The sequence below is a fragment of the Sminthopsis crassicaudata genome, chromosome 1 (genome assembly GCF_048593235.1).
Source record: "Sminthopsis crassicaudata isolate SCR6 chromosome 1, ASM4859323v1, whole genome shotgun sequence".
Taxonomy (NCBI): Eukaryota; Metazoa; Chordata; class Mammalia; order Dasyuromorphia; family Dasyuridae; genus Sminthopsis; species Sminthopsis crassicaudata.
This window is the reverse complement of record NC_133617.1, coordinates 12,305,209-12,327,246: the sequence shown is the minus strand read 5'-3', so window position 1 is coordinate 12,327,246 and position 22,038 is coordinate 12,305,209. Positions and strand designations below refer to the sequence as shown.

Here is a 22,038-nt window from a genome sequence, read left to right as displayed (position 1 = left end):
TGAGAGTGTTGGGGTGAGTGTGTAAGGGGAAGGGAGGAAGGTGAGTGTGTAAAGGGGAGGGATGTGAGTGTGTAAGGGGAAGGGAGGAGGGTGAGTGTGTAAAGGGGAGGGATGTGAGTGTGTAAGGGGAAGGGAGGGGTGGGGGGCACTGCGCTGCCCACTCGCAGGCTCTCCGTCTCACGCCCCCCCCCCACCCCGTGGCTTTCCCCTCTCTCCTTGGCACGCACGTGGCACCCCCGCTGGCTCCCCTGCGGCACTGGCAGTACCCTCTCTCCAGAAGCCCAGCCCCCGCTCCTGCCAACGCTCCCTGTCGCTGCTCACCCCCCGCAGGGCCCGGGCTCCAGGTAGCGGCCCCGCGTCGGGTGGGAGGGGGCGAGTCCCGGCCTCCCCGTGGGGCGTCTCGGGGCCCGGAGCTGCCGGCTCTGCCCCTCACCGACCCTCCCTCCCCGATCTCCCTGCCAGACTTCCCGAAGGCCAGCCCCACGGGCCCCTCCCCTTTCCAGAGGACCAGCTCCGTCCGCGACCGGGTCCGCAAGTTCACGTCGTCCGAGGCTCCCTCCCCGCCGGGGGCCCAGACCCCCCAGCAGCAGCAGCGGCGGCTCGGCTCTGGGGACCGCACGGCGCCGGGACCCCCGCGGGCCGGGCTCACAGGTGGCGGGAGAGGGGAGCCGGGCCCTTCTTTCTCCTCCTCCGCTTCCCCGGTCCTGGCCAGGATCGCCGGCAGCGGCGCCCGCACCTCCTCCTGGCACGGAGAGCCCCTGATTGTCCGAGTGGGGGCCGGGGATCGCCCTAAAGAGGAGGGCCCGGGGGGGCGGAGCCCGGCCACGTCACAGGGGAGGCCCCTTGAAAACGGAGAGAGGGGGCCCCCGGCGGACTCAGAGGAGCCCAGCACCGCCAGGCAGGCTCCGCACTCGCGCGCGGCCGGCGACGCCAGCATGAAGACCACCTTCACCATCGAGATCAAGGACGGCCGGGGCCAGCCCGTCAGCAGCCGGGTGCTGGGCCCCGCGGGCAGCCAGAGGGCAGGTGGGTGAGGGGAGGCCGGGGCCGAGGGCGTCCGGGCCGTGGGGGGGTGTCTGCTGCCTTCTTCTGCACTGCTCCTCGGTGGGTTCTTCCCCTGGCATCTCTGCCCTGGAATTAGCCAACTGGCACCAGCTGGGCACAAGCTCCAGCAGGGTGGGAGTCCGGGCTCAGCTTTTCTGAACTTGAGCTCAACCTGGTCACAAAGCCTGGAAAATCAGGGGCTCTGGGTGGGGGGGAGGTCTATTCTCTGGGCATGTGGAGGCACCAGCCCAGGAATGGGCCCCTCCGGGGCTGGGTCCGGGGTGTGTGCCCGGGGGGTGCCACCCTCCCTCCTGATTGTATTTGCCACCTGCACAGAGCTGACACTGGGGCTCCCGGGCACCCCCGTCCACTTTAGTGGCAACAGCACTGGTGTGGGCACCATCAGCCATGTCAGCACCCCCAGGATCATCAGCCACGTCAGCACCCCCAGAACCGTCAGCCACGTGGGCACCCCCAGGATCATCAGCCACGTCAGCACCCCCAGAACAATCAGCCACGTCGGCACCCCCGGGACTGTCAGCACCCCCAAGACCATCAATCACTTCAGCACCCCTGGGACCGTCAGCCACGTCAGCAACCCCGGGACGGCCACACGTGTGGGCAGCACCCCCCATGTCACCAGCGTGGGGCGCTTCAGCAAGGTGAGGCTTCTGGTCTGCGCTCCATCCCCGGAGAATGGGGGGCCGCGTGGCCTGGACGGGCAGAAGGGCTCTCGTTCAGGGGGTCTCGGGCTCTTACCTGAAAGGGGGTCAAGTTGGTCCTGCTGGAAAGGCCCTGGAAGTGCCAGGCAGGGGCGCTGAGCACCGCCTTCCTATGGACAAGAGCTGGTGCCGAGGTCGTGCCCCCAGGGCCGCTGCCCCTGCTTCTTGGCAGGGCTAAGCTGGGAGAGCACCGAGTCTGGGATCAGATAGTGACACTGGCGGGCAGGGGCGCCTGCTCGGACCCTGGAAATGGTTACATCAAGTGGGCTGTCCTGGGTGAGAGCAAATGCAAACGATGATTGGTCTGGACTTCCTGGGGAGGTGGGGAGCTCCTGTTACTGGAGGATTCTGGGGAGGTGGGGAGCTCCCTAAAACTAGAGGATTCTAGAGAAATGGGGAGCTCCCTAAAACTAGAGGATTCTAGAGAGATGGGGAGCTCCTGTTCCTGGAGGATTCTGGGGAGGTGGGGAGCTCCCTAAAACTAGAGGATTCTAGAGAGATGGGGAGCTCCTGTTACTGGAGGATTCTGGGGAGGTGGGGAGCTCCCTAAAACTAGAGGATTCTAGAGAGATGGGGAGCTCCTGTTACTGGAGGATTCTAGAGAAATGGGGAGCTCCCTAAAACTAGAGGATTCTAGAGAGATGGGGAGCTCCTGTTACTGGAGGATTCTAGAGAAATGGGGAGCTCCCTAAAACTAGAGGATTCTAGAGAGATGGGGAGCTCCCTAAAACTAGAGGATTCTAGAGAGATGGGGAGCTCCCTAAAACTAGAGGATTCTAGAGAGATGGGGAGCTCCCTAAAACTAGAGGATTCTAGAGAAATGGGGAGCTCCTGTTACTGGAGGATTCTAGAGAGATGGGGAGCTCCTGTTACTGGAGGATTCTGGGGAGGTGGGGAGCTCCCTAAAACTAGAGGATTCTAGAGAGATGGGGAGCTCCCTAAACCTAGAGGATTCTGGAGAGGTGGGGAGCTCCCTAAAACTAGAGGATTCTGGAGAGATGGGGAGCTCCTGTTACTGGAGGATTCTGGGGAGGTGGGGAGGACTTCCAGGAGCGGCCACCTGCTTGTCAGGTGTGTTGTGGGCCCAGGGGTTCTTGTCTGGGCCCCCACAGCCCCTCCAAAGCACTCTCCTTTCCTCCGCCATGCCCTCTTGGGCCTGTGTGGAAATGTGTCCCTAGCGTTTCCCTCTCTCCTCCTGCGTCCTTCTCTAAAATGGGCTCAGTCTCCCCAGGCCGGGCTTGGGCCTCTGATCAGGTCCGCCGCCCCCCCTCCCCCCCCAGAGGGAAACAACTTCATCTGGCTAATGCTCCGCCCTGGGCCCATGGGATCGGATTAGGATTAGGGGATGAGCTCCCCAGCCCGGCTGGTGGGAGCAGCAGAGCGAGACCCCAGAGCCAGGGAGGCTGGGGGAGGAGGCCCGGGGGTGGGGGCTGGCACAAGGGGCCTCGGGCAGCAGGTGCTGCGGGAACCGGATCCTCCGGGGCCCCTTCATTATTCACGAGCCGGCGGTTGGCCCCCCAGAGCTCCCGTCGGGACGCGGGCAGGGAACCGGCATCCGGCCGCTCAGTCAGGTAATGCCCTCGGGGAGCTCAGCCTCTGCTGCTCGCCAGCAGGGCCGGGGGGCCCGAGACCCCAGGGTCCCGGGCAGGGCCGGCCGCTCGGTCGGAGGGGTTCGGTCACCGACCCGGCCCGGCCAGCCTCCGCCTCGTGCTCTGGCCGGGGACCTCGGGCCACCTGTCCCTCTCCCTCCCAGCTGCCCTTCGAATGCTCCTGCAGGGGAAGCCCTTGGGGTCCTGCCAAGAGCCAGGGGAGGGGGTTGGAGGCTGGCATGTGCAGGGCCCGCCCGCTGCCCTCCGCCCTGGCCGGCTGCCCACCCCCTCCCCCACAGGGACCAGAATAGGCTTCTCTTTGGAAACAAAAGCCCCCGCCGGCTCGGGAGCCAGTCCGGGCCAGGGGCGGGGCAGGCCTCCTGCCCTTGCCCTCGCCCTCCGCCAGCCGCCTGCAGAGTGCGTCGGCTGGGGCCTGAGAGGCAGGATGCCGGGGGTTGCAGGGCCGGGGGAGGCCGGGGCCTCGGAGCTGGAGGAGCGGCTGACCGGGGCCCTCCAGCAGCTGCGTCTAGAGGTGGAGGGCGGGCAGCGGGCTGCGGCCCAGGCTGCCGAGGCCGCTATGGCGTCCGTGGAGCCCGTGGCCCAGGCGGCCCAGGAGCTGCAGAGAGAAACAGCTGCCCTCCGAGGGCAGCTCGAGTACCTCAGCCTCCAGCTGGAGGCCCTGAGCCTTCGGCTGGGGCTGCCCGACCCCAGCGCCCTCCTCCTGGCTGCCCAGGACCCTGAGGCCCTCTTCCAGGGGCTGGAGGATGAGGAGGGGCCGGAGGATCCCCCTGTGGCCCACCCCCCCACCTTCAGCAGCCGGCGGCTGTCCTCCACGCCTCTGTCCCGTGGCAACAGCCTTGTGAGTGGGAGCAAGGCAGGGAGGACGGGAGGAGGACGGTGGGCGCCGGGGAGGGCAAGAGGTGGACAGCGAAGGCCAGACCCCGTCATGGGGAGCCTCTTCGCAGGCCTTAGGCTTAGTCAGAGGGCTTCTGGGCCAGGGAGCAATCTTCCCAGGGGTGGGGACTTAAGAGTGTGCCCCTTCCCCTCTGGGGGCCTCAGTTTCCCTCTCTGCAGAATGGAGGGGGGGTGTAGCAGGCCTGTCTGGTGGCAAGAGAGCGGGGGGGCTCCGGAGCAGCCGGAGCCCCTGTTCAGGAGGCGGGCGTTGGAGGACGGACGGCCGAGCCAGAAGGGGTTTGGTGCGGGTGCTGGCTGAGAGGCCCAGGGCTGGGCGAGGGGGGGGTGCAAGGAGGGAGGGGCCTCCCTGGCACAGCCGCTTTGGGGCTTCTGCAGGAGCCCCGCCGAGGCCAGGAGGGAGGCTGACCCGAAGGGTCCAGGGGAGAGGCCCCCACACCGGCCCCCTGCAGCCATGCCCTCTGCCTCCTCTCCAGCTCTCAGTCCTTTAACTAGCCTTAGGCCAGGGCCAGGACGGAGCCAGGGCCAGGACGGAGCCGGGGCCAGGACGGAGCCGGGACAGCCGTGTTCTCCTCCTGGAGAGCCGGGGCCAAGGTGCCTCCTGTCCTGCAGGCCAGTGGCCGGCCCGGCAGCACTGCTTCTCCCCCAGCCCTGAGCAGGCAGGAAATGGGCCCCCCCTGGGACATTCCGGGTCCCGGGGCTTGGCGGAGCGGAGAGACTCCCACAGGGAAAGTGGATGGGAGTCAGAGGCCTGGGCCCCCCAGCCCGTCCCACGGCAGCGTGAGCCCCAGCAGTCGGGGAGCCAGGCCGGTGCAGACAGGCCACGCCGCCGGCCCGGCTCCTGCGGTTCCCTGAGCCGGGCCCTCTCCGGCAGGATCCTGATGGCCATCGCCATCTGGTCCGTCCCTGCTTCCCTTTCCCCTGCACCCTCCCTTGGCCAGGCTTCCCAGCTCCCCTTATCTTTTGATCCACCGTGAGCCTCGGATTACCGTTGTCGGGGGCTGGAAAAGCCCGGCCCAGTAGCTGGCGGGGCTCCACAGGCCTTGGTCCCCCAACCCCGGCTCCAGACTTGTAGCCTCTGGGTGACCAGGCAGGGCCGGGCTCGGTGGCCCCCAGCATCCCCCCGGCTCCTCGCCATGCTCCCCATGGCCCCAGAATGACTGTACCCAGAGATTCGGGGCCCGCACGTTGTGCGGGCTGGCTCCTCGGGACAGGGCCTTGTCCCATTAGCAGTTGGGCCTTTAGGCTCTTGGGCCGCTGGGCCAGACGTCCTGGGCCCTGCCTCTCCTCCACTCCCTGCTGCCCGTTGGTTCAGACTGCCCAGTTGGAGGGCCCTGGGCGGTCCGGCCCGGCCTGCCCTGCGCCCCCTCATCGCCGGCATCTCAGCCCGGCCTAGCCCGTTTGCAGGCACCACTCCCCCTTCCCGTGGCGTTTCCCACATCCGAGCCCGGCTGGCGTGCGCCCCTGCCCCCCTCCCCCATTGGCCCCATAGCCTTGCTCCGCGGGTGGGTTTCCCATGGGTGGGGGCACCGAGGGCAGGGCTGGTCTCGGGTCTGCCTGCGTCCAGGCTCTCACTGCTTGTTAATGGATCCCTCCCGGTCTCTCCCCATCCAAGATGGACGCAGAGACGGCGGCGGAGCCCCCCGTGGGGGCGGAGCTGGAAGCGGACGTGGCCAACGGCGGGGAGAAGGGCCGGCCAGTGAAGGAGCCTGGGCCCCAGCCTCAGGGCAAGTTGCGCCCAGAGGACTTGGCGGCCATAGAAGACGAGGACGTCCTGGACAAGATGGTACGCGGGGCTGCGGGCCGGGGAGGGAGGGATGGCTGCGCACAGAGGAGGGAGAGGTCACCCCGGGGCTGCCCCCACAGCTGGACCAGACCATGGACTTTGAGGAGAGGAGGCTGATCCGGGCTGCCCTGCGGGACCTCCGGCAGAAAAAGAGAGGTATGGGCTGGGCTGGGGAGCGGGAGAGGCTCTGCGGAGGCTGCGGTGACCACAGCAAGGTCACTGGGCCAGGACTTCCAGCCCCCTCCCATTATGACCGTGGCAGTGCCCTCCGACCCCCAAGAACTGTTAGACTTTCTCCTCCCCTCTGTTCTGTGCTCCCCTCCACCCCCGCGCCTCCCCGTCCCTTCCTCTCCACATGCAGCCCTCCAGATCATTCCCCAGCTTAAGCCGCTCCCCCCTGCCCCCCCACCAGTCAGTCCCCGGGCCCAAGCCCAGCTCCAGGGAGGGGCTGAGGCCCTCGGAGCAGGCGCCCAGCCCCTAACAACCTGCCCGTCCCCGGCCTTGTCTTGTGTGCCTCTGGGTGCCCCCGCGTGTCCCCGGCTGTGCGCGTGTGCGCCCTGCGGCCCCCTCCAGACCAGCGGGACCGAGAGAGAGAGCAGCGGCTGCAGGAAGCCCGGGCCCGGCCCTCCGCCTCCGAGACCACCACTCAGCAGAGCCAGAAGTCGGCCGACGGGTCGGCCGTGAGGACCGTCACCAAGACCGAGCGGCTCGTGCAGTCCAGTAAGGGCCGGAGCGGGCGGGCCACGGCAGCGGGATGGGAGCCCGGGAAAGGGGAGGGCCTCAGACCCGGATCTCGGAGCTGGAGCCCCCGGAGCGCTTAATGATGTGCCCCAAGGTCACGCGGGGGGGGGGGGGCGCAGCTCCCCTCCTCCCAACAGCTTGACCTCACAACAGCTCCTACCTCTGCCATCTTCGGACTCTGGGCATCAAGGCTGGAGGGGACACTGGAACCGGCAGAGAGGGAGCGCACACGGCCGGACTCTGAGCTCTGGCGGCCCGGGCGCCTCCCAGAGTCCCCTGAGGCTGTGGTGTCTGTCCCCGCAGGCGATGGCAGCCGGACCTCCCGGACCACCACGGTGGAGTCGAGCTTTGTGAAGCGCTCTGAGAGTAAGGGCGGCCCGCCTCCCCCTGCCTCTCCGCCTCCGGACCGCGCTCTCCGCCTCTCTCTGTCCATCTGTCCGGGCACCGTCCCGCTCCCACCGCCTTCTGCCTCCTCTGCTCCCTCAGACACTCCCTGGCAGGCTGCCTGACCCCAGGGCCCCCCAGACCCTCACCACCCTCTCCCCTCCTCCCAGATGGTGGCAGCAGAACCGTGGTCCAGACCAAGTCGTTCTCCTCTTCCTCCAAGAAGATGGGCAGGTGAGGAGAGGGCGTGGGTTGTGGGGGGTCGGAGCTGGGCTTGGGAGAGTTCTGGGTTCCGACCCTGCCTGACACGGCTTCGTAACTCTGGCCAAGCCCCTAAGTCTCTCTGGGACCTCAGGAGCCCACAAGGGGAGCAAAGCGGGCCGAGTTTATGGGCGCCCGCCTGGTGCTGGCCGTGGTTGCGACACGGGCCTGGCCCCTCATGTAAATCGGGGCGGAGGTAGCTCCCTGGCGCCTCCCCCTGACCTGCCTCCTTTCCGGAAGCATCTTTGACCGGGAGGACGAGACCCCGTCGCGGGCCGGGAGCCTGGCGGCCCTGGAGCGGCGCCAGGCCGAGAAGAAGAAGGAGCTGATGAAGGCCCAGAGTCTGCCCAAGACCTCGGCCTCCCAGGCCCGCAAGGCCATGATCGAAAAGCTGGAGAAGGAGGGCGGCGGTGGAGGCGGGTGAGCACGGGGCGGAGGCGGGGGGAGGCCGAGGGAGGCCGGGACCAACGTGGGGGCTTTTCCTGACCCGGGGCTCCTCTTCCCACAGCAGTCCCGCCGGCCCGCGGGTGGCCGTACAGCGCTCGTCCAGCTTCGGGGTCCCCAACGCCAACAGCATCAAGCAAATGTTACTGGACTGGTGCCGGGCGAAGACCCGCGGCTATGAGGTGAGCGGGGCCCGGGCCTCCACTCACCAACCCCAGTCCCTCCAGGCCTTTGGGAGGCGAGGGGCGGAAGGGCCCCCTTGGAGTCTGGCCCCTCGTGTTCCCGGGGGGGAAACTGGGGAGGTCAAGTCACTTGCTCAGTAAGGCCTGACTCCAAGCCTGCTGAGATCCAGGCCCCAGAGCCCCTTGCTGCTTCTCGGAGACCGACTCACCACACGCCCGGGCACGTTCATTTTATCCTCAGCCCAACCCTGGGCAAGAGGGAGGGAGGCGGATGGTGCCCCCATTTCCCGGGCGAGGAGACTGAGGCTCCAAGGAGTGACTGATGCCCAAGTGCATGGCTATCAAGTGTCAGAGGCCAGGCTTCCACACTGCCAAAGATAGAGATGAGAGGCCCCTCCCAGCCCTGACTTCCCCTGTTCTAAGCCCCTTTCCTCTCTGACTTCCCCTGTTCTAAGCTCCTTTCCCCTCATATTTCCCGTTCTAAGCCCCTTTCCTCTCTGACTTCCCCTGTTCTAAGCCCCTTTCCTCTCTGACTTCCCCTGTTCTAAGCCCCTTTCCTCTCTGACTTCCCCTGTTCTAAGCCCCTTTCCTCTCTGACTTTCCCTGTTCTAAGCCCCTTTCCTCTCTGACTTCCCCTATTCTAAGCCCCTTTCCCCTCATATTTCCCATTCTAAGCCCCTTTCCTCTCTGACTTCCCCTATTCTAAGCCCCTTTCCTTTCTGACTTCCCCTATTCTAAGCCCCTTTCCCCTCATATTTCCCATTCTAAGCCCCTTTCCTCTCTGACTTCCCCGGTTCTAAGCCCCTTTCCTCTCTGACTTCCCCTGTTCTAAGCCCCTTTCCTCTCTGACTTCCCCTGTTCTAAGCCCCTTTCCTCTCTGACTTTCCCTGTTCTAAGCCCCTTTCCTCTCTGACTTCCCCTATTCTAAGCCCCTTTCCCCTCATATTTCCCATTCTAAGCCCCTTTCCTCTCTGACTTCCCCGGTTCTAAGCCCCTTTCCTCTCTGACTTCCCCTGTTCTAAGCCCCTTTCCTCTCTGACTTCTCCTGTTCTAAGCCCCTTTCCTCTCTGACTTCCCCTATTCTAAGCCCCTTTCCCCTCATATTTCCCGTTCTAAGCCCCTTTCCTCTCTGACTTCCCCTGTTCTAAGCCCCTTTCCTCTCTTATTTCCCGTTCTAAGCCCCTTTCCTTTCTTATTTCCCGTTCTAATCCTCTTTTCTCTTTATTTCCCCTGTTCTAAGCCCCTTTCCTCTCTTATTTCCCCTGTTCTACCCCTCATATTTCCCGTTCTAAGCCCCTTTCCTCTCTGACTTCCCCTGTTCTAAGCCCCTTTCCCCTCATATTTCCCGTTCTAAGCCCCTTTCCTCTCTGACTTCCCCTGTTCTAAGCCCCTTTCCCCTCTGACTTTCCCTGTTCTAAGCCCCTTTCCTCTCTGACTTCCCCTATTCTAAGCCCCTTTCCCCTCATATTTCCCATTCTAAGCCCCTTTCCTCTCTGACTTCCCCGGTTCTAAGCCCCTTTCCTCTCTGACTTCCCCTATTCTAAGCCCCTTTCCCCTCATATTTCCCGTTCTAAGCCCCTTTCTTCTCTTATTTCCCCTATTCTAAGCCCCTTTCCCCTCATATTTCCCGTTCCAAGCCCCTTTCCTCTCTGACTTCCCCTGTTCTAAGCCCCTTTCCTCTCTTATTTCCCGTTCTAAGCCCCTTTCCTTTCTTATTTCCCGTTCTAATCCTCTTTTCTCTTTATTTCCCCTGTTCTAAGCCCCTTTCCTCTCTTATTTCCCCTGTTCTAAACCCCTTTCCCCTCATATTTCCCATTCTAAGCCCCTTTCCTCTCTGACTTCCCCTGTTCTAAGCCCCTTTCCTCTCTGACTTCCCCTGTTCTAAGCCCCTTTCCCCTCATATTTCCCGTTCTAAGCCCCTTTCCTCTCTGACTTCCCCTGTTCTAAGCCCCTTTCCCCTCATATTTCCCGTTCTAAGCCCCTTTCCTCTCTGACTTCCCCTGTTCTAAGCCCCTTTCCCCTCTGACTTTCCCTGTTCTAAGCCCCTTTCCCCTCATATTTCCCATTCTAAGCCCCTTTCCTCTCTGACTTCCCCTGTTCTAAGCCCCTTTCCCCTCTGACTTTCCCTGTTCTAAGCCTCTTTCCTCTGGGACTTCCCCTGTTCTAAGCCCCTTTCCCCTCATATTTCCCATTCTAAGCCCCTTTCCTCTCTGACTTCCCCTGTTCTAAGCCCCTTTCCTCTCTGACTTCCCCTGTTATAAGCCCCTTTCCTCTCTTATTTCCCGTTCTAAGCCCCTTTCCTCTCTTATTTCCCGTTCTAAGCCCCTTTCCTCTCTTATTTCCCGTTCTAAGCCCCTTTCCTATTTCCCGTTCTAATCCTCTTTTCTCTCTGGCTCCCTGTTCTCAGCCCCCCCCAGTTCTGACATCTCCAGGGGGGGGTCCCTTGCTCATGCTTGAGAAGGCCCTCCGGTCCAGAGCCAGCTGGAAGCCCGAGCCGCCTCCCACAGCCAAGAACATTCAGTCCCCCGGGGCCCGGGTGCTGAGCTGGGTCTCGGGCCAAATCCCATTAGCAGGGGCCCCCGGGGCCTGGAAGCTTTGGGGCCTGCTGTAATCTTCTTGCAGTCATAAAAATACTTTATGTTCATCCCATTAAAGTCTGATTAGGCCGTGTCTCCTGAAGCCCTGCCATGCACTGGGGCCTCCCACTGGGGCAACTCCGGAGGCCGGGTTGCGCTCGGGGGGGCCGGGAGCTCCCACGCGGCTCCTTGCTGGATACTGGGTGCCCGCTGACTGACCGCGGTCCCACGGGCCAGCGATCGGACCCAGGCCTCGCACCCGGGGCTGCCTCCTTCACCTCTGCCACCCCGGGTCACCGGCCCGAGATCTGAGGGTCCCAAAGCATCCATGGCGGTTCTGGGCCTTCTGGAGCCCCAGACTCTCGTGTTGGTGCCTGGGGCCTTCCCACGTGGCATCCGCCCGGGCAGCCGCTTCCTTGTCTGTTCTCCCAGGGTCTAGGACGGGGCCTATGTGGCACACAGTAGGTGCTTAGCCATTGCTCGCCAACTGCCGAGTGATCACCAAGATTCAAAAGGCTGTCTAATGGCACAATCACTCACATACATGGCCTCGCCCTTGGGGTCCAAGATGGGGGGCCTGGCTAGACGGCATGGTTCGGGAAAACCCTGGGGGTCTTAGTGGACCCCCATCAGAGACAGTGGGGTGATAGACCAGGTCGATCAGAACTGAGAATCCCTCAACTTCGGCCTTGTCAGTCTTTATCTGGAGTATGGGGAGCAGTCCTGGGCCAGAGACCGGAGGTCTGTCAAGGAGTGGCCACGGGGTGAAGGCCCAGAGGCTGTGCCTCCATCAGACGAGCTTGGGGGGCTAGTTGGGAGGGGCTGTCTGGTGGAAGGTTCATCCCCCCATTCTGACAGCCCCCCTTCTTGTTCTCCTTCTCTGATGGGCGCCCCCTTCTTGTCTCCCTTCTCTCATGGGCACCCCCTTTTGTTCCCCTTCTCTGACGGGCCCCCCCTTGTCCCCCAGCACGTCGACATCCAGAACTTCTCGTCCAGCTGGAGCGACGGCATGGCCTTCTGCGCGCTGGTGCACAATTTCTTCCCCGAGGCCTTCGACTACGGCCAGCTGAGCCCCCAGAACCGGCGCCACAACTTCGAGGTGGCCTTCTCGTCAGCAGAGTACGTAGCCCCGCCCCTGCCGTGGCCGGCGCCGGAGAGACCGAGGCTGGGGGTGGCCGGGGACAGGCCGCCCGTGGCCCCCGGCCGGAGACGGGCCCCTCGGTGGCCAGGACAGACCCCCTGCGGCTTCCCTGCCTTCTCCATCCTTCTGCTGGGCCCGGAACCCCGGGCCTCCCCATCCTGCTTTCTGCTGCTCTTCCCGGCCCCCAGGACAGGAAGGGGCGGGCCGAGACCCCCCCGGCCCCGGTCCCCCTAAGTGCGGAGAAGGGACAGAAGATCCCTGGTCCCCCCCGCTCCCCTGCCCAGGCTGCCCTCCCTCCAGTGCCCAGGCCTCCGCTCCTCACCTCGGTGGGGGCCAGCATTTTCTCCAGTCTGTACAGGGGGCTTCCAGCCGGACTGTGGGAGCCATGGGCCCGGGCCTCGACCGTCCGACCGGCCCCATCCGTGGCCCGCAAGCCAGGTGGCCCCCCCCCTGCCCTTCCCCCTCTGTCTTCCCCCTGTCTCTCTCTGCTCTCTGCCCTTCCTTCTGCCCCCAAAGCTTTCTGCACCCCCGTGTCCACTCAGTGTGCCGGCCCACGATTCCAAATGGAGCCGATGGGCTGGGAGGGGGGCCGCGCCGGCCCCCCCACCCTCCCCCTCCCCCGGGCCTATATACGCCGGATATATAGCAGAGAGCGAGTCCGCTCTGGTTTGGAATCGGCTGCTGTTGAAGCTCACGGCCCCTGGCCCGCTCGGATCACCCCCGCCCATGAGCCCCTCCGCTTTCTCCCGTCCTTGGCGCCCCCTCCTCCTCTCCCACCACCCCCTCACGCCTCCGTGCCAGCCTCACCGCCCCCACGCCTGCCCCCGGCTGGGGGGCGCCGCCCCTTGGTCCTCCCCACCACCCCGCACATGTGACTGGTCTGCCGTGGCCTGCGCCCCTTCCCCCACCGGCCCTGTATGTGCGCACACCAGTAGAGTTCGGTAGCACCCCCACGGGCCGGAACGCATGCGGGGGGTGGCGGCGGGCCGACCCCGGCAGCGTGGAGAATGTCACCGGATTTACGGATCTCTCTCTGTCTCTCTCTGTCTCTCTCTCTTCCTCCTGCCCTTCCCCCACCCCTCCCCCTCCCTCCGCCCACCCCCGGTCGGGGCTGGCCGTGCCCCCCCAGGACCCACGCTGACTGCCCCCAGTTGCTGGACACGGAGGACATGGTGAGGATGCGCGAGCCAGACTGGAAGTGCGTGTACACGTACCTCCAGGAGTTTTACCGCTGCCTGGTTCAGAAGGGGCTGGTAAAAACCAAAAAACCCTAACCCCCCGCCGGGAGCGCCACGGTGAGAAAGGGGGCGGCGGGCGCCGGGGCGGGGCGCGGGGGGCCGCGGGGGCGCTGAGGCCGGCCTCGCTCTGCGGCGGGGCTGGGAGGGGGCTTGGAGCTGGTCCCTCTTATCCCTGTCCCTTTCTGTATCCTTTCCCCCATGGGGGGGGGGGAGGGTTTGCCCAGTCTCCCCAGTTATAGTAATTCAGAGTTGCAGACAAGGGGGGGCGCCCTTTCTGGAGTCCTGGGTCCTGGTCCTGGGTCCAGCACAGAGGGCGAAGGCAGAGTAAGGGCCTGCGCCTGCCCCTCCCCACCATTTTCCAGATGAACAAACTGAGAGGAGGCTCCTCGGGCCCAGAGCCCAGAGCCCCCCCAGGCCCCTTGGCAGGTGCTGAGAGCTCCCGTGGCCATTAGGCCGGATCAGGGGTTCACCTGGCCCACAGGCTCCCGGGCCGCTGTCCAGGGCCGCTGTCCAGGGCCGCCCACTCCGGAGGCCGGCCCAGCCAGTGCTCCCTGTCATATATGGGCAGGGCAGCGGGCCCCCAGGGAGCCGCCGGCCCGGAAAGTGTGACTCAGCCGCCTGACGTCTGTTGCCGTTCGGCTCCCCCCACCAAGGGCATCCCGCGCCCGCGAGCCCACGCTCCCCAGGCTCCCGGCATCAACAATGGCTTTATAAAGCTGAAGCCGGGCAGGCAGGGGCCGGGGAGACTCCTAGGACAGACCCGGCCCGCAAACCTTGGGAAAGGAGGGGGCTGACTCACCGTCCAGCGCCAGCTGGCACCGAAGGGCCTCAGCGCCAGAGCTCGAGAGCTGGGAGGTCTTGGGGCAGAGGCTGGCGGGGGAGGAAAGCAGCCTGCCTGGGAAGGGCCTACTCTGACTCCAACCCGGAGCTGGCCTAGGAGGCTTCAAACGGGGGATGGCAGTGCTGAGAGGGGCCCGAGAGCTCAGAACGTCAGGGCTAGGAGGGGCCCGAGAGCTCAGAACGTCAGGGCTAGGAGGGGCCCGAGAGCCTAGAACGTCCCAGTTGGGAGGGGTCGTACGTCTTGGAATGGGTATTAGCTTCCGAAGCTCCTTCGTTTCTAAGAGAAACCGAGGCACCCAGTGAGGTGGCTTGTGCACTGTCCATGCAAGGTAGAAGGGCGCGGGTCTGGCGGCCAGCTGTCCTGGCCCAGCTCTGCAGTTGGGGCCCCGTTTCTTCCTTGCAGCAGGTTAGGAGCCCTCTTTCCTGTGGCCCCTTAGCTTGTGCCTCCACCCTGCCCTGGCAGAGGCTGCCCCAGCCCTGCCACCCCAGGCCTCCTTGGCTGGGCACAAGCCTTCAGAGAAACTGAACTGGGCTCCCGAGGGCAGAGCTCTGGGCTGCCAGGGCCGGGCTGGCCCGGAGTTGGGTGTGCGGGCCCCCCCGGCCTAAGTCGGCCACACCGGAAAGCCGGCTGGGTCCAGGGCAGTGCCCGCAGGCAGCCTTGGAGCTGGCTCTCCAGCCACCAGTGTCACAGGCCGTGGGTATGAGCTGGGAGACGGCTGAGGCCTCCTGGGCTGACGAGGGCCCGAGACCTTCGTACCGGGAGGGGAAACTGAGGCGCAGAGTGGGGCCCCAGGCGCTGCTGGCTCCAGCTCTTCCAGCCGAGCTCTGTTGCTCAGCAACAGAAGAATCCCCAAACAGAGATAAACACAGGTCCCCACACGGCTTGATTGATTTAGCAGAGCCCACGCCAGGGCTGGGACCCATTCCCAAAGAAGGTCATGGGCGTCCCGGGCCAGCAGATCTGGGCCATTAGTCTTCCCCGCACCCCTCGCTCGTTCTGTCCCGTTCAGGGGCTCAGTGCCCTCCCCCCGCTCTTCCCTTCCTGGAAGGAGGGTCCCGTGAGCCGGCTCTGGGGCGAGGGACTAGCGATGCCAAGTGGGCATAGCCGCCCCTGCCGCGGGGCTAACAGGCCAAAGGCCCCGTTTTCAAAAGGGAGGAGACAGGGTCTCTAAGCCGGGGGCTGAAGGTGGTGGAGGGTACATGTGTGGACAGGGAGGTAGTGACCACAAGCAGGCGGCCCGAGGTTTTTTTCCAGCCCTGAGCAGCTTTCGTGAGTGGGCTTCAGGGGGCTGCACTCAGGCCAAGAGCAGTGATTCGATGGCAGACAGCACAGGGAGACGATTTTAGACCTGGGGGACCCTCGAGTCCCAGCCCCTCATTTTGCAAATGAGTAAACTGAGGCCAGGAGAGGGGACTTTCTGACTCCAAATCCCTCTCCATTCCCCCAGGGGGCCTCTTCCCTTAGAATGCTGGGCAGAGGAAAGCTTCCCCGTGTGTAAAAAGCACCCCCTTCGTGGGCGCAGGGTGGGGGTGCCGTAGGGGAGAAAGCTGCCCTTGCCCCACAAGCCCAGCGTGAGTCGAGAAAAGGCCTGAGATCACCCTTGAACGCCCGCTCGGCCACTGGCTCTAGGCAGGTGTCCTTGCCCCCCAGACTCCGCTTAGAAATGGGGCCCTGCGCCATCTCCCCAGCTCGCGCTAAAGGTAGCGACTTGCCCGTTTTAATACACTAGAGAAATGAAAACAGCAACATCCCTGGTAGGCGGGGCTTCCTGGAGGGGCCCCGTCCCCGATCAGCCCCCAGCCCATGGGTGCCCGTACCCATGCTGCCTCTGCTGCCGCCACGGTCCAGTGGTGGGGACCCCGATTTAAGAAAAAGCTGGAGAGGGTCTCCAGGAAAGCGCGAGGGGAACGTGGCGGCCGCCTTCAGGGAGGGCTCGGCTTATTTGTTCCGGGCTTCCTGGGGCAAAACCGGAAGTGCCGGGTGGCAGATGGAGCCGGGGAAAAGCTTCTGAAATCGGGGCTAGATGGGCTGCCCCAGAAGGGCCACCCCCAGCAGCAGGTTCAGAATGGGACCCGGGCTTTCAGCTGGTGCCCGCCCAGTGCCCACTCCGCCGCCACTCAGAACCCTTGGGAGCCAGCTGCCACCCCCTTTTCACATGGGAAAACTGAAGCAGGCAGAGGTTCAAGTGGCTTAGCCAGCAAGCAGCCTTGGAACTCGGGGCAACACTGACCCCCGAGCCACCCAGCTGGCTCCCCAAGAGTTCTAAGGTGCCTTCTGATCAGATGGCAGCTGAGCCCCCCCTCCCGGCCCAGCTTCAGGGCCCCGGCAGCATCCCCCAGCATGGGGAGGGCTGGAGCCCCTTGTGGGAATCACTCTGCCTCCCAGCATGGGGTCCCCTGCCAGGCCCGCGCCTGCCCAGCCTCAGGTGGAGCCGATCGGGGCCTTTCCAGCCTCCAGACCAGACTGGGAATATCTGAGCATGTTATTGCTCCTAGGACTAAGAGGGCGCCCTCCACGCCTCAGGCAAGGCTCCTGCCTTTTGGAGGCTGTGGCTGCCCCCTAGCCTTCCTAGTCCCAGAGGAGATAGCTGTCCCTGGCCTGGCCTTCTCCTGAGGCCGGGGCTGCCTCCCAGCTTACCTTGTCCTGGCCTGCCTTATTCCGGAGGCCATAACTGTCTCCTGAGGGCGTGGCTTCCTCCTGGCCTACCTTATTCTAGAGGTTGTGGTTCCACCTGGCCTTCCTAATCCCAGAGGACATAGCTGTCCCTGGCCTGGCCTTCTCCTGAGGCTGTGGCTCCACCTGGCCTTCCTAGTCCCAGAGGACATAGCTGTCCCTAGCCTGGCCTTCTCCTGAGGCCGGGGCTGCCTCCCGGCTTACCTTGTCCTGGCCTGCCTTATTCCTGGAGGCTGTGGCTCTCCCTGGCCTACCTTATTCCAGAGGCCATAACTGTCTCCTGAGGCCGTGGCTGCCTCCTGGCCTATTAGTCTGGAGGTTGTGGTTCCACCTGGCCTTCCTAGTCCCAGAGGATATAGCAAGTCCCCTGGCCTGGCCTTCTAAGGCCGTGGCTGCCTCTGGCCTGGCCCTCTCCTGAGGCTGTGGCTGCCTCTGGCCTGGCCCTCTCCTGAGGCTGTGGCTGCCTCCCAGCCTGTTTCCCAGCCTGCCCCTGTCCCAGAGCGTGGAGCGCGGAGGGGTTGGGGACAGATCTGCAGCCTCAGGAGGGGGTACGGGGAGCAGGGCCTTTGTCTGGGTAGTGCCGCCCCAGTCCCTTCCTCCCAGGGTCCAGCTCTGCAGGGTTTCCCAGCTGGCTTCCAGAGGCTTTAACGTCGCCCCGGTGACTGGGGTGGGCGGCAGGGCGGCCCGTGCTCACCCTGTCCCCCGCCCCCCTTCCCCGGCAGGGTGCTGGTGGACTGCGTGCCCCTGGTGGACGTGGAAGACATGATGATCATGGGCAAGAAGCCGGATCCCAAGTGCGTCTTCACCTACGTGCAGTCGCTCTACAACCACTTGAGACGCCACGAGCTTCGATTGCGGCAGAAACAGCTCTAGGGGTCCCTGGCCCCCCCCCCAGCCGAGGCGGCACCCTGCCCCTCCCCCCCAGTGTGTGCATCCAGAAGAGCTCCAGCGCCATGTTTTCTCCCCCAGCCCTGGCACTGGTGCCCACGCCCGCCCCACGGCTCCAGCTCCCCCAGTTACTCACAGCCATTCACGGAGTTTTTATAAATTATTTGTTCTCAACTGGCCTCCCTTTTATTGGATCCCCAGCTTCCTGACGGGGGGTGGCTGAGTTCCTCATGGGGTACCCCAAAACTTGCAAGCCAGAGTCTTAGTACCAGCCACCACTCGCCTGGGAAAGGGCCCAGCTCCTCGTGGCAGGCAGGGTGGGTGGTGACTCGGGGTCCCCATGAAGAGAATCCAGGACCCCCGACTCGGACACGCTGAGCCCAGACACCCGTTCTTTGCCGGGACCATTCCCCCTTACACTGCACCAGGGGGAGCGGCCGGACCCCAAACTGGACTCTTGGCCCCTACAGGTGGGTTGTGTGCACCCCCCCCATGGATGCCCGTACCCAGGCTGCCTTCTGCTGGCACCATGGCAACCCTGCAGAGAACGGGATAAGGGCCAAACGGGCCCTGCTGGGGGACCCCGGGCCCATCGGTCAGGACTGGGGGGAGCCCACCCTCCCTGGTAACCCCCTGGGGGAGCAGCGACAAGAAGGACAAAGACGGGGATAGCGGGTTGGAATGGGGGGGCTTTTACTGCGTAAGGGAGAGGGGGAGACCCCAGCCCCAACCTCCACAGCCCCGGCCCGGCCCCAAGGACGCATCCATCCACCCTCAGCAAGAGGAACCCTTTGCGCTGAGAGCTTCATCCTGTCCCTGACGGCCGGACTTCGGGGCGCGGCGCTGCGGAAAGGGTCCCCGGACCACCCATGCAGACCAACTTGCCGCTTCTGGACCCAAAGCAGATGCCCGCTCCCACCTCCCGCCTAAGGGGCGCTGCCAGCCCCCCTAGGGTGTTAGGCAAGTTGAGGTGTGTGGGTGGCCCCACCCAGCAGTGCGCTAGCCCTTCCCTGCGGTGCGGGCACGGCCCTGGCACCTCGGTTCCAGTTAGGGAGCATGGCAGGCGACGCCGTTCCACCGCAGCTGCCAGCTAGGGTGGGGGCCGTGGTTCTAGACCTAGAGTTCCAGGCGCGCGGGGATTGAATCCCCGTGGGGCGCTGGGGTGGGTGCCTTCTCTCCCAAGGCCCTGGCTGGGGCATACTGGAACTCAGGAGGGACGGGGGCGTCCGGGCTGGATTTCCGGTAGAAGCCCAGGTCCTTCAGCAGCTGATTGATCTCCTCCCGGGTCATGTCACGGAGGGGGATTCTCTGAAGGAGAGAAAGGTGGAGGTGAGCCCCCGCTGGCCCCCGGAGCACCTGCCCCTCCCGCCCCACGAGTGGGCAGCCAGGCCCGGGGACTCACCTCTAGCTCCTCATACTGGTATCCCAGCAGGACCAGCTCAGGGTCGGCTCCAGGGAAGTATTTCAGCACCAGGTTGTGACTGGCGGCAGAGTTAAGGAAGGAGCAGATGCAGCAGGAGGGGGGCTCGGGGAGGGGTCAGGAACTGGGAGCAGAGAGGGCAGCGACCGCCTCAGGCCAGTCAGAGGCAGAGTGCAGCGCCCCCTCAGGAAGGAGGGATGGGACTCCAAATGGGAGCTGGGTGCTGATTCCCAGGGGACTCTGGGATACCGCCTGAGGCCAGTCAGAGGCAGAGCTCCTCATCATCAGAGGGATGGGGCTCCTAGCTACCCTCACTGGGGCCCGGGGGCTGATTCCAAGGGGACCCTGGGAAGAGGCCTTTGCCCTTGGCAGAGTTCTGCCTTTAAGAGCAACTGTGGCCCTCGGGGCTTCTGGGGAGCCATCCCTCCCGGGCCCAGCCTGCCCGCGGGGGTATCCCTGAAGGAGACAGAGTGGGGAGCTGCAAGAGAACCTGCAGAGGGGCCAGGAAGTGCCCCCCTCAAGACCCCCACACCCCAGCGCCTGCTGAGAAAAGATACTAGTATGGAACATCCTGGGTGACGAAAAGTTTCACCTGGAGGAAACAAAGAGATGTGATGGTTGGCAGCTCCCAGCATCCCCCCTCCTGCCCTCCTCTCAGGGAGCTCCCCCTCCCCCAGCCAGGGTCTTACCTCCTTCAGCCGGTTCAGCTGTCATCCTCCACAGGTCTGCCAGGGGACAAAGCCATATGTGAGACGGGCCGGGCCCTGTCACGGTCGTCCCCTTCCACAGCCACCACCACCACCACCACCACCTGCAGCAGACCCTGCAGGCCGGCCCCTACTCTAAAGGTGCCGCGTTTTATCTATCTGGTTGCCAGGGAAACACGGGGAGGGGGCAGCCTCTATGGCTCTGTGGGCAGGGCACAGTGCAGAGACTCTGGGCCCGGGCTCTGGGGGAGGAAACAGCCCCGGGTGGGGGGGAGGGGGACTTGTCTTGGAGCCAGGACTAATGCCTGAGAGCAGATCAGAGATTGGGGGGGGGCAGGGGGAGGTCATCTGCCTGAGGTCAGAGGTCACTCTCTCTCTCTCCTTTATCACTGAATTACTGATTTCACACAGCACGAAACTGAGGTCCTAGAAGCTTGCCTGTGGCCACGCACAGTCAGTGTCAGTGTATGGGGGGGAAGGGGGTTTAAACCCAGAGTCCAACCCACCCCGATTTACCGAAGGGGAAACTGAGGTCCGGAAAAGGGCGGAACTGGGACCTCACAAATGCCGCCCCCCAGGGGAGACTTTAAAGTGGGCGGAGATGCGGAGGCCCAGAGTGCTCCCCCACCCCCACCCCGTCAGCTCGGGGTCTGAGCCGCAGGTGCAGGGGGGCGGGGACCCCAGGGAGATGGTCCTTCCACCTGCCTCAGAGCCCAGTCTCTCCCCGGGGCCTGTGTTCAGATGCTTTCATTTCCCCAGAACAGGGAGGCGGGGTAATAGGGGGGAGGGGTTTCCGTGTGGCGGTCCAGGTGGTTGTCCCCCAAATCCCCAGAGGGTCCCCTGCTCCCTGGCACTTCCTCCTCCCCTTCCTCTTCCCCAGGACTGAAAAAGTACTAGAAAAACAAACACACGCCGGCCGGCACTTCCCGCTCCCAGGTTCGAGGCTCCGCCCTCCCTGCACCCCCTGAGGAACGCTCAGAAGACCACTCAGAAGCGGGTCCGACCCAGGCCCCTGAACTACTCTCCCGCTGCGTGTCCGCCGGCCCGCGCTGCACCCCCCGGGGGAGGGCGGTAGGGCCCACCGGCTCGGGGCTAGGCCCGGCGGGGATGGGACTCGGCACTCGCCCTGCGGCTCTCCCGGGGCTGGGAACGGTCCGGCTAAATGCGCTCCGCTTGGCTTCCTCCAACCCCCGCCGGCCCAAGGCCCCTCCCAGTCCCTGCCTCCGAGCCGGGAGACCGCGGGAGGCCTGGGGCCGCTCAGAGGCAGAGGAAGATCCTACGGTCTAGGAGGGCCGGGAGAAGGGGGAACCGGGGTCCCGGGCCGCGGCCCAGAGCCCACGAGGCGGGGCTGCTGGGGAGGGGCCGGGCTTCTGGGGAAGGGCCGGGCCTGAGGAGGGAGGAGTGGGAGCTCGGGCAGGAGAGAGACGGGAGGGAACGGAGGGGGGGGGTTCCTAGGGGACGATCAGAGCCCAGGAGGGCAGCATGGGCCGCGCTGCTGCTGGGGGGGGAGGGGGGTGCCCCGAGAACCGGGCGGGAAAGGACAGGGACGGAGTGGGAGCGGGGTCTGGGAGGGGGGGAGGGGAGAAGGATGTCAGGCGGCTCTTCAGTCCCTAGTGGGGGAGAAGGAGGGGGGAATGAAGTCCGGTGGCTTTCGGGAAGGGTGGGGCGCACTGCGGGGGCGGGGGCACGGGCCGGGGGGTCCTGGAGGGCTGGGGGGGCCAGGAGGCCCGGAGAGGGGGGGCACGGGCCGGGGGGGGGGGAGTGAGATGCTCCACAGGGATGGGGGGTACTACAGCGGTGGGGGGAGAAGCCCAGGGAGGGCCCGAGGGGCCGGCGGGAGGGAGGGGCCCCTCTGCGGGGGGCTCGAGCTCCCGGGGTGAGATTCTGGAGGGGCCGGAGTTTAGCAACGCCCGGGGAAGGATGGGCCCCTCCCGGGGTCAGGCGGGTCCCCGGAGCCCCTTACCTCCACTCGGCCCCGGGCCAGGCCCCGGATCTGGTTCCAGTCGGGCTGGAAGGCGGCGAAGAGTCCGGGGAGGAGAAGGAGCGGCAGGAGGCGACGCATGGGGCCGGCGGGGGGGGGGCCTGGGCCGGGGGGCTGGGGTCGGGGAGGGGGCGGGGGCTGGGGTGGGGGTCCGGGCAGGAGCTCGGCTTGGCGCGACCGGCCGCTTCGGACGCAGATGAAGAGAGGCAGGAGCAGGAGGGAGGGGGCTTGGCGGGGAGGGGGGGAGGCGCCACGTCACAGTTCCGGGAGAGGGCGGGGCCGGGGCGGGCCGGAGAGACAGCGCCGCCCACAGGCGGCCGGTAACCCGGGGAGCGCGCTGGGGGGGGGGCGCCTTTGGGGGCGTCCCCGACAGCGCCCGGGCACGGCTGCAGCTCCTCCCTACCAGACCCCCAGCCCGCCCTCCATCCCCGCCTCTCACTTCCACCCCCTCCGCCCTCCGGGCCAGCCAGACGCTCTCCAAGCCCCCTCAATCTAATCCCGTGGCCTG

General features: G+C 65.3%; 2 protein-coding genes across 9 annotated transcripts in view; one reads left to right on the top strand and one right to left on the bottom strand.

Moving 5' to 3' along the window:
• Nucleotides 1-17,596, top strand: part of SMTN (smoothelin) — a 31,543-nt gene extending 13,947 nt beyond the window's left edge. The window contains exons 10-22 of one of the 8 annotated variants that reach the window (XM_074293470.1): nt 264-344; nt 463-1,026; nt 1,381-1,706; nt 5,883-6,053; nt 6,134-6,209; nt 6,627-6,773; nt 7,098-7,160; nt 7,349-7,412; nt 7,680-7,859; nt 7,951-8,065; nt 11,609-11,760; nt 12,912-13,077; nt 17,257-17,596. In XM_074293470.1, coding sequence (XP_074149571.1) covers nt 264-344; nt 463-1,026; nt 1,381-1,706; nt 5,883-6,053; nt 6,134-6,209; nt 6,627-6,773; nt 7,098-7,160; nt 7,349-7,412; nt 7,680-7,859; nt 7,951-8,065; nt 11,609-11,760; nt 12,912-13,056 — 2,084 coding nt within the window. In that variant the 3' untranslated portion in view covers nt 13,057-13,077; nt 17,257-17,596. Of the gene's footprint in view, nt 1-263; nt 345-462; nt 1,027-1,380; nt 1,707-5,882; nt 6,054-6,133; nt 6,210-6,626; nt 6,774-7,097; nt 7,161-7,348; nt 7,413-7,679; nt 7,860-7,947; nt 8,066-11,608; nt 11,761-12,911; nt 13,078-17,256 lie in introns of all 8 variants that reach the window. The other 7 variants (XM_074293464.1, XM_074293516.1, XM_074293489.1 and 4 more) reach the window with 7 other exon arrangements.
• Nucleotides 17,597-18,091: 495 nt separating this feature from the next.
• Nucleotides 18,092-21,735, bottom strand: SELENOM (selenoprotein M). Its single transcript, XM_074293531.1, has 5 exons — nt 21,513-21,735; nt 19,532-19,567; nt 19,400-19,434; nt 18,825-18,903; nt 18,092-18,730 (listed from the first exon to the last, which is right to left on the bottom strand). Exons 1-5 carry the CDS (start codon nt 21,609-21,611, stop codon nt 18,539-18,541), a joined length of 441 nt encoding a protein of 146 aa, XP_074149632.1. The 5' UTR covers nt 21,612-21,735; the 3' UTR covers nt 18,092-18,538.
• Between the last annotated feature and the right edge of the window lie 303 nt (nt 21,736-22,038).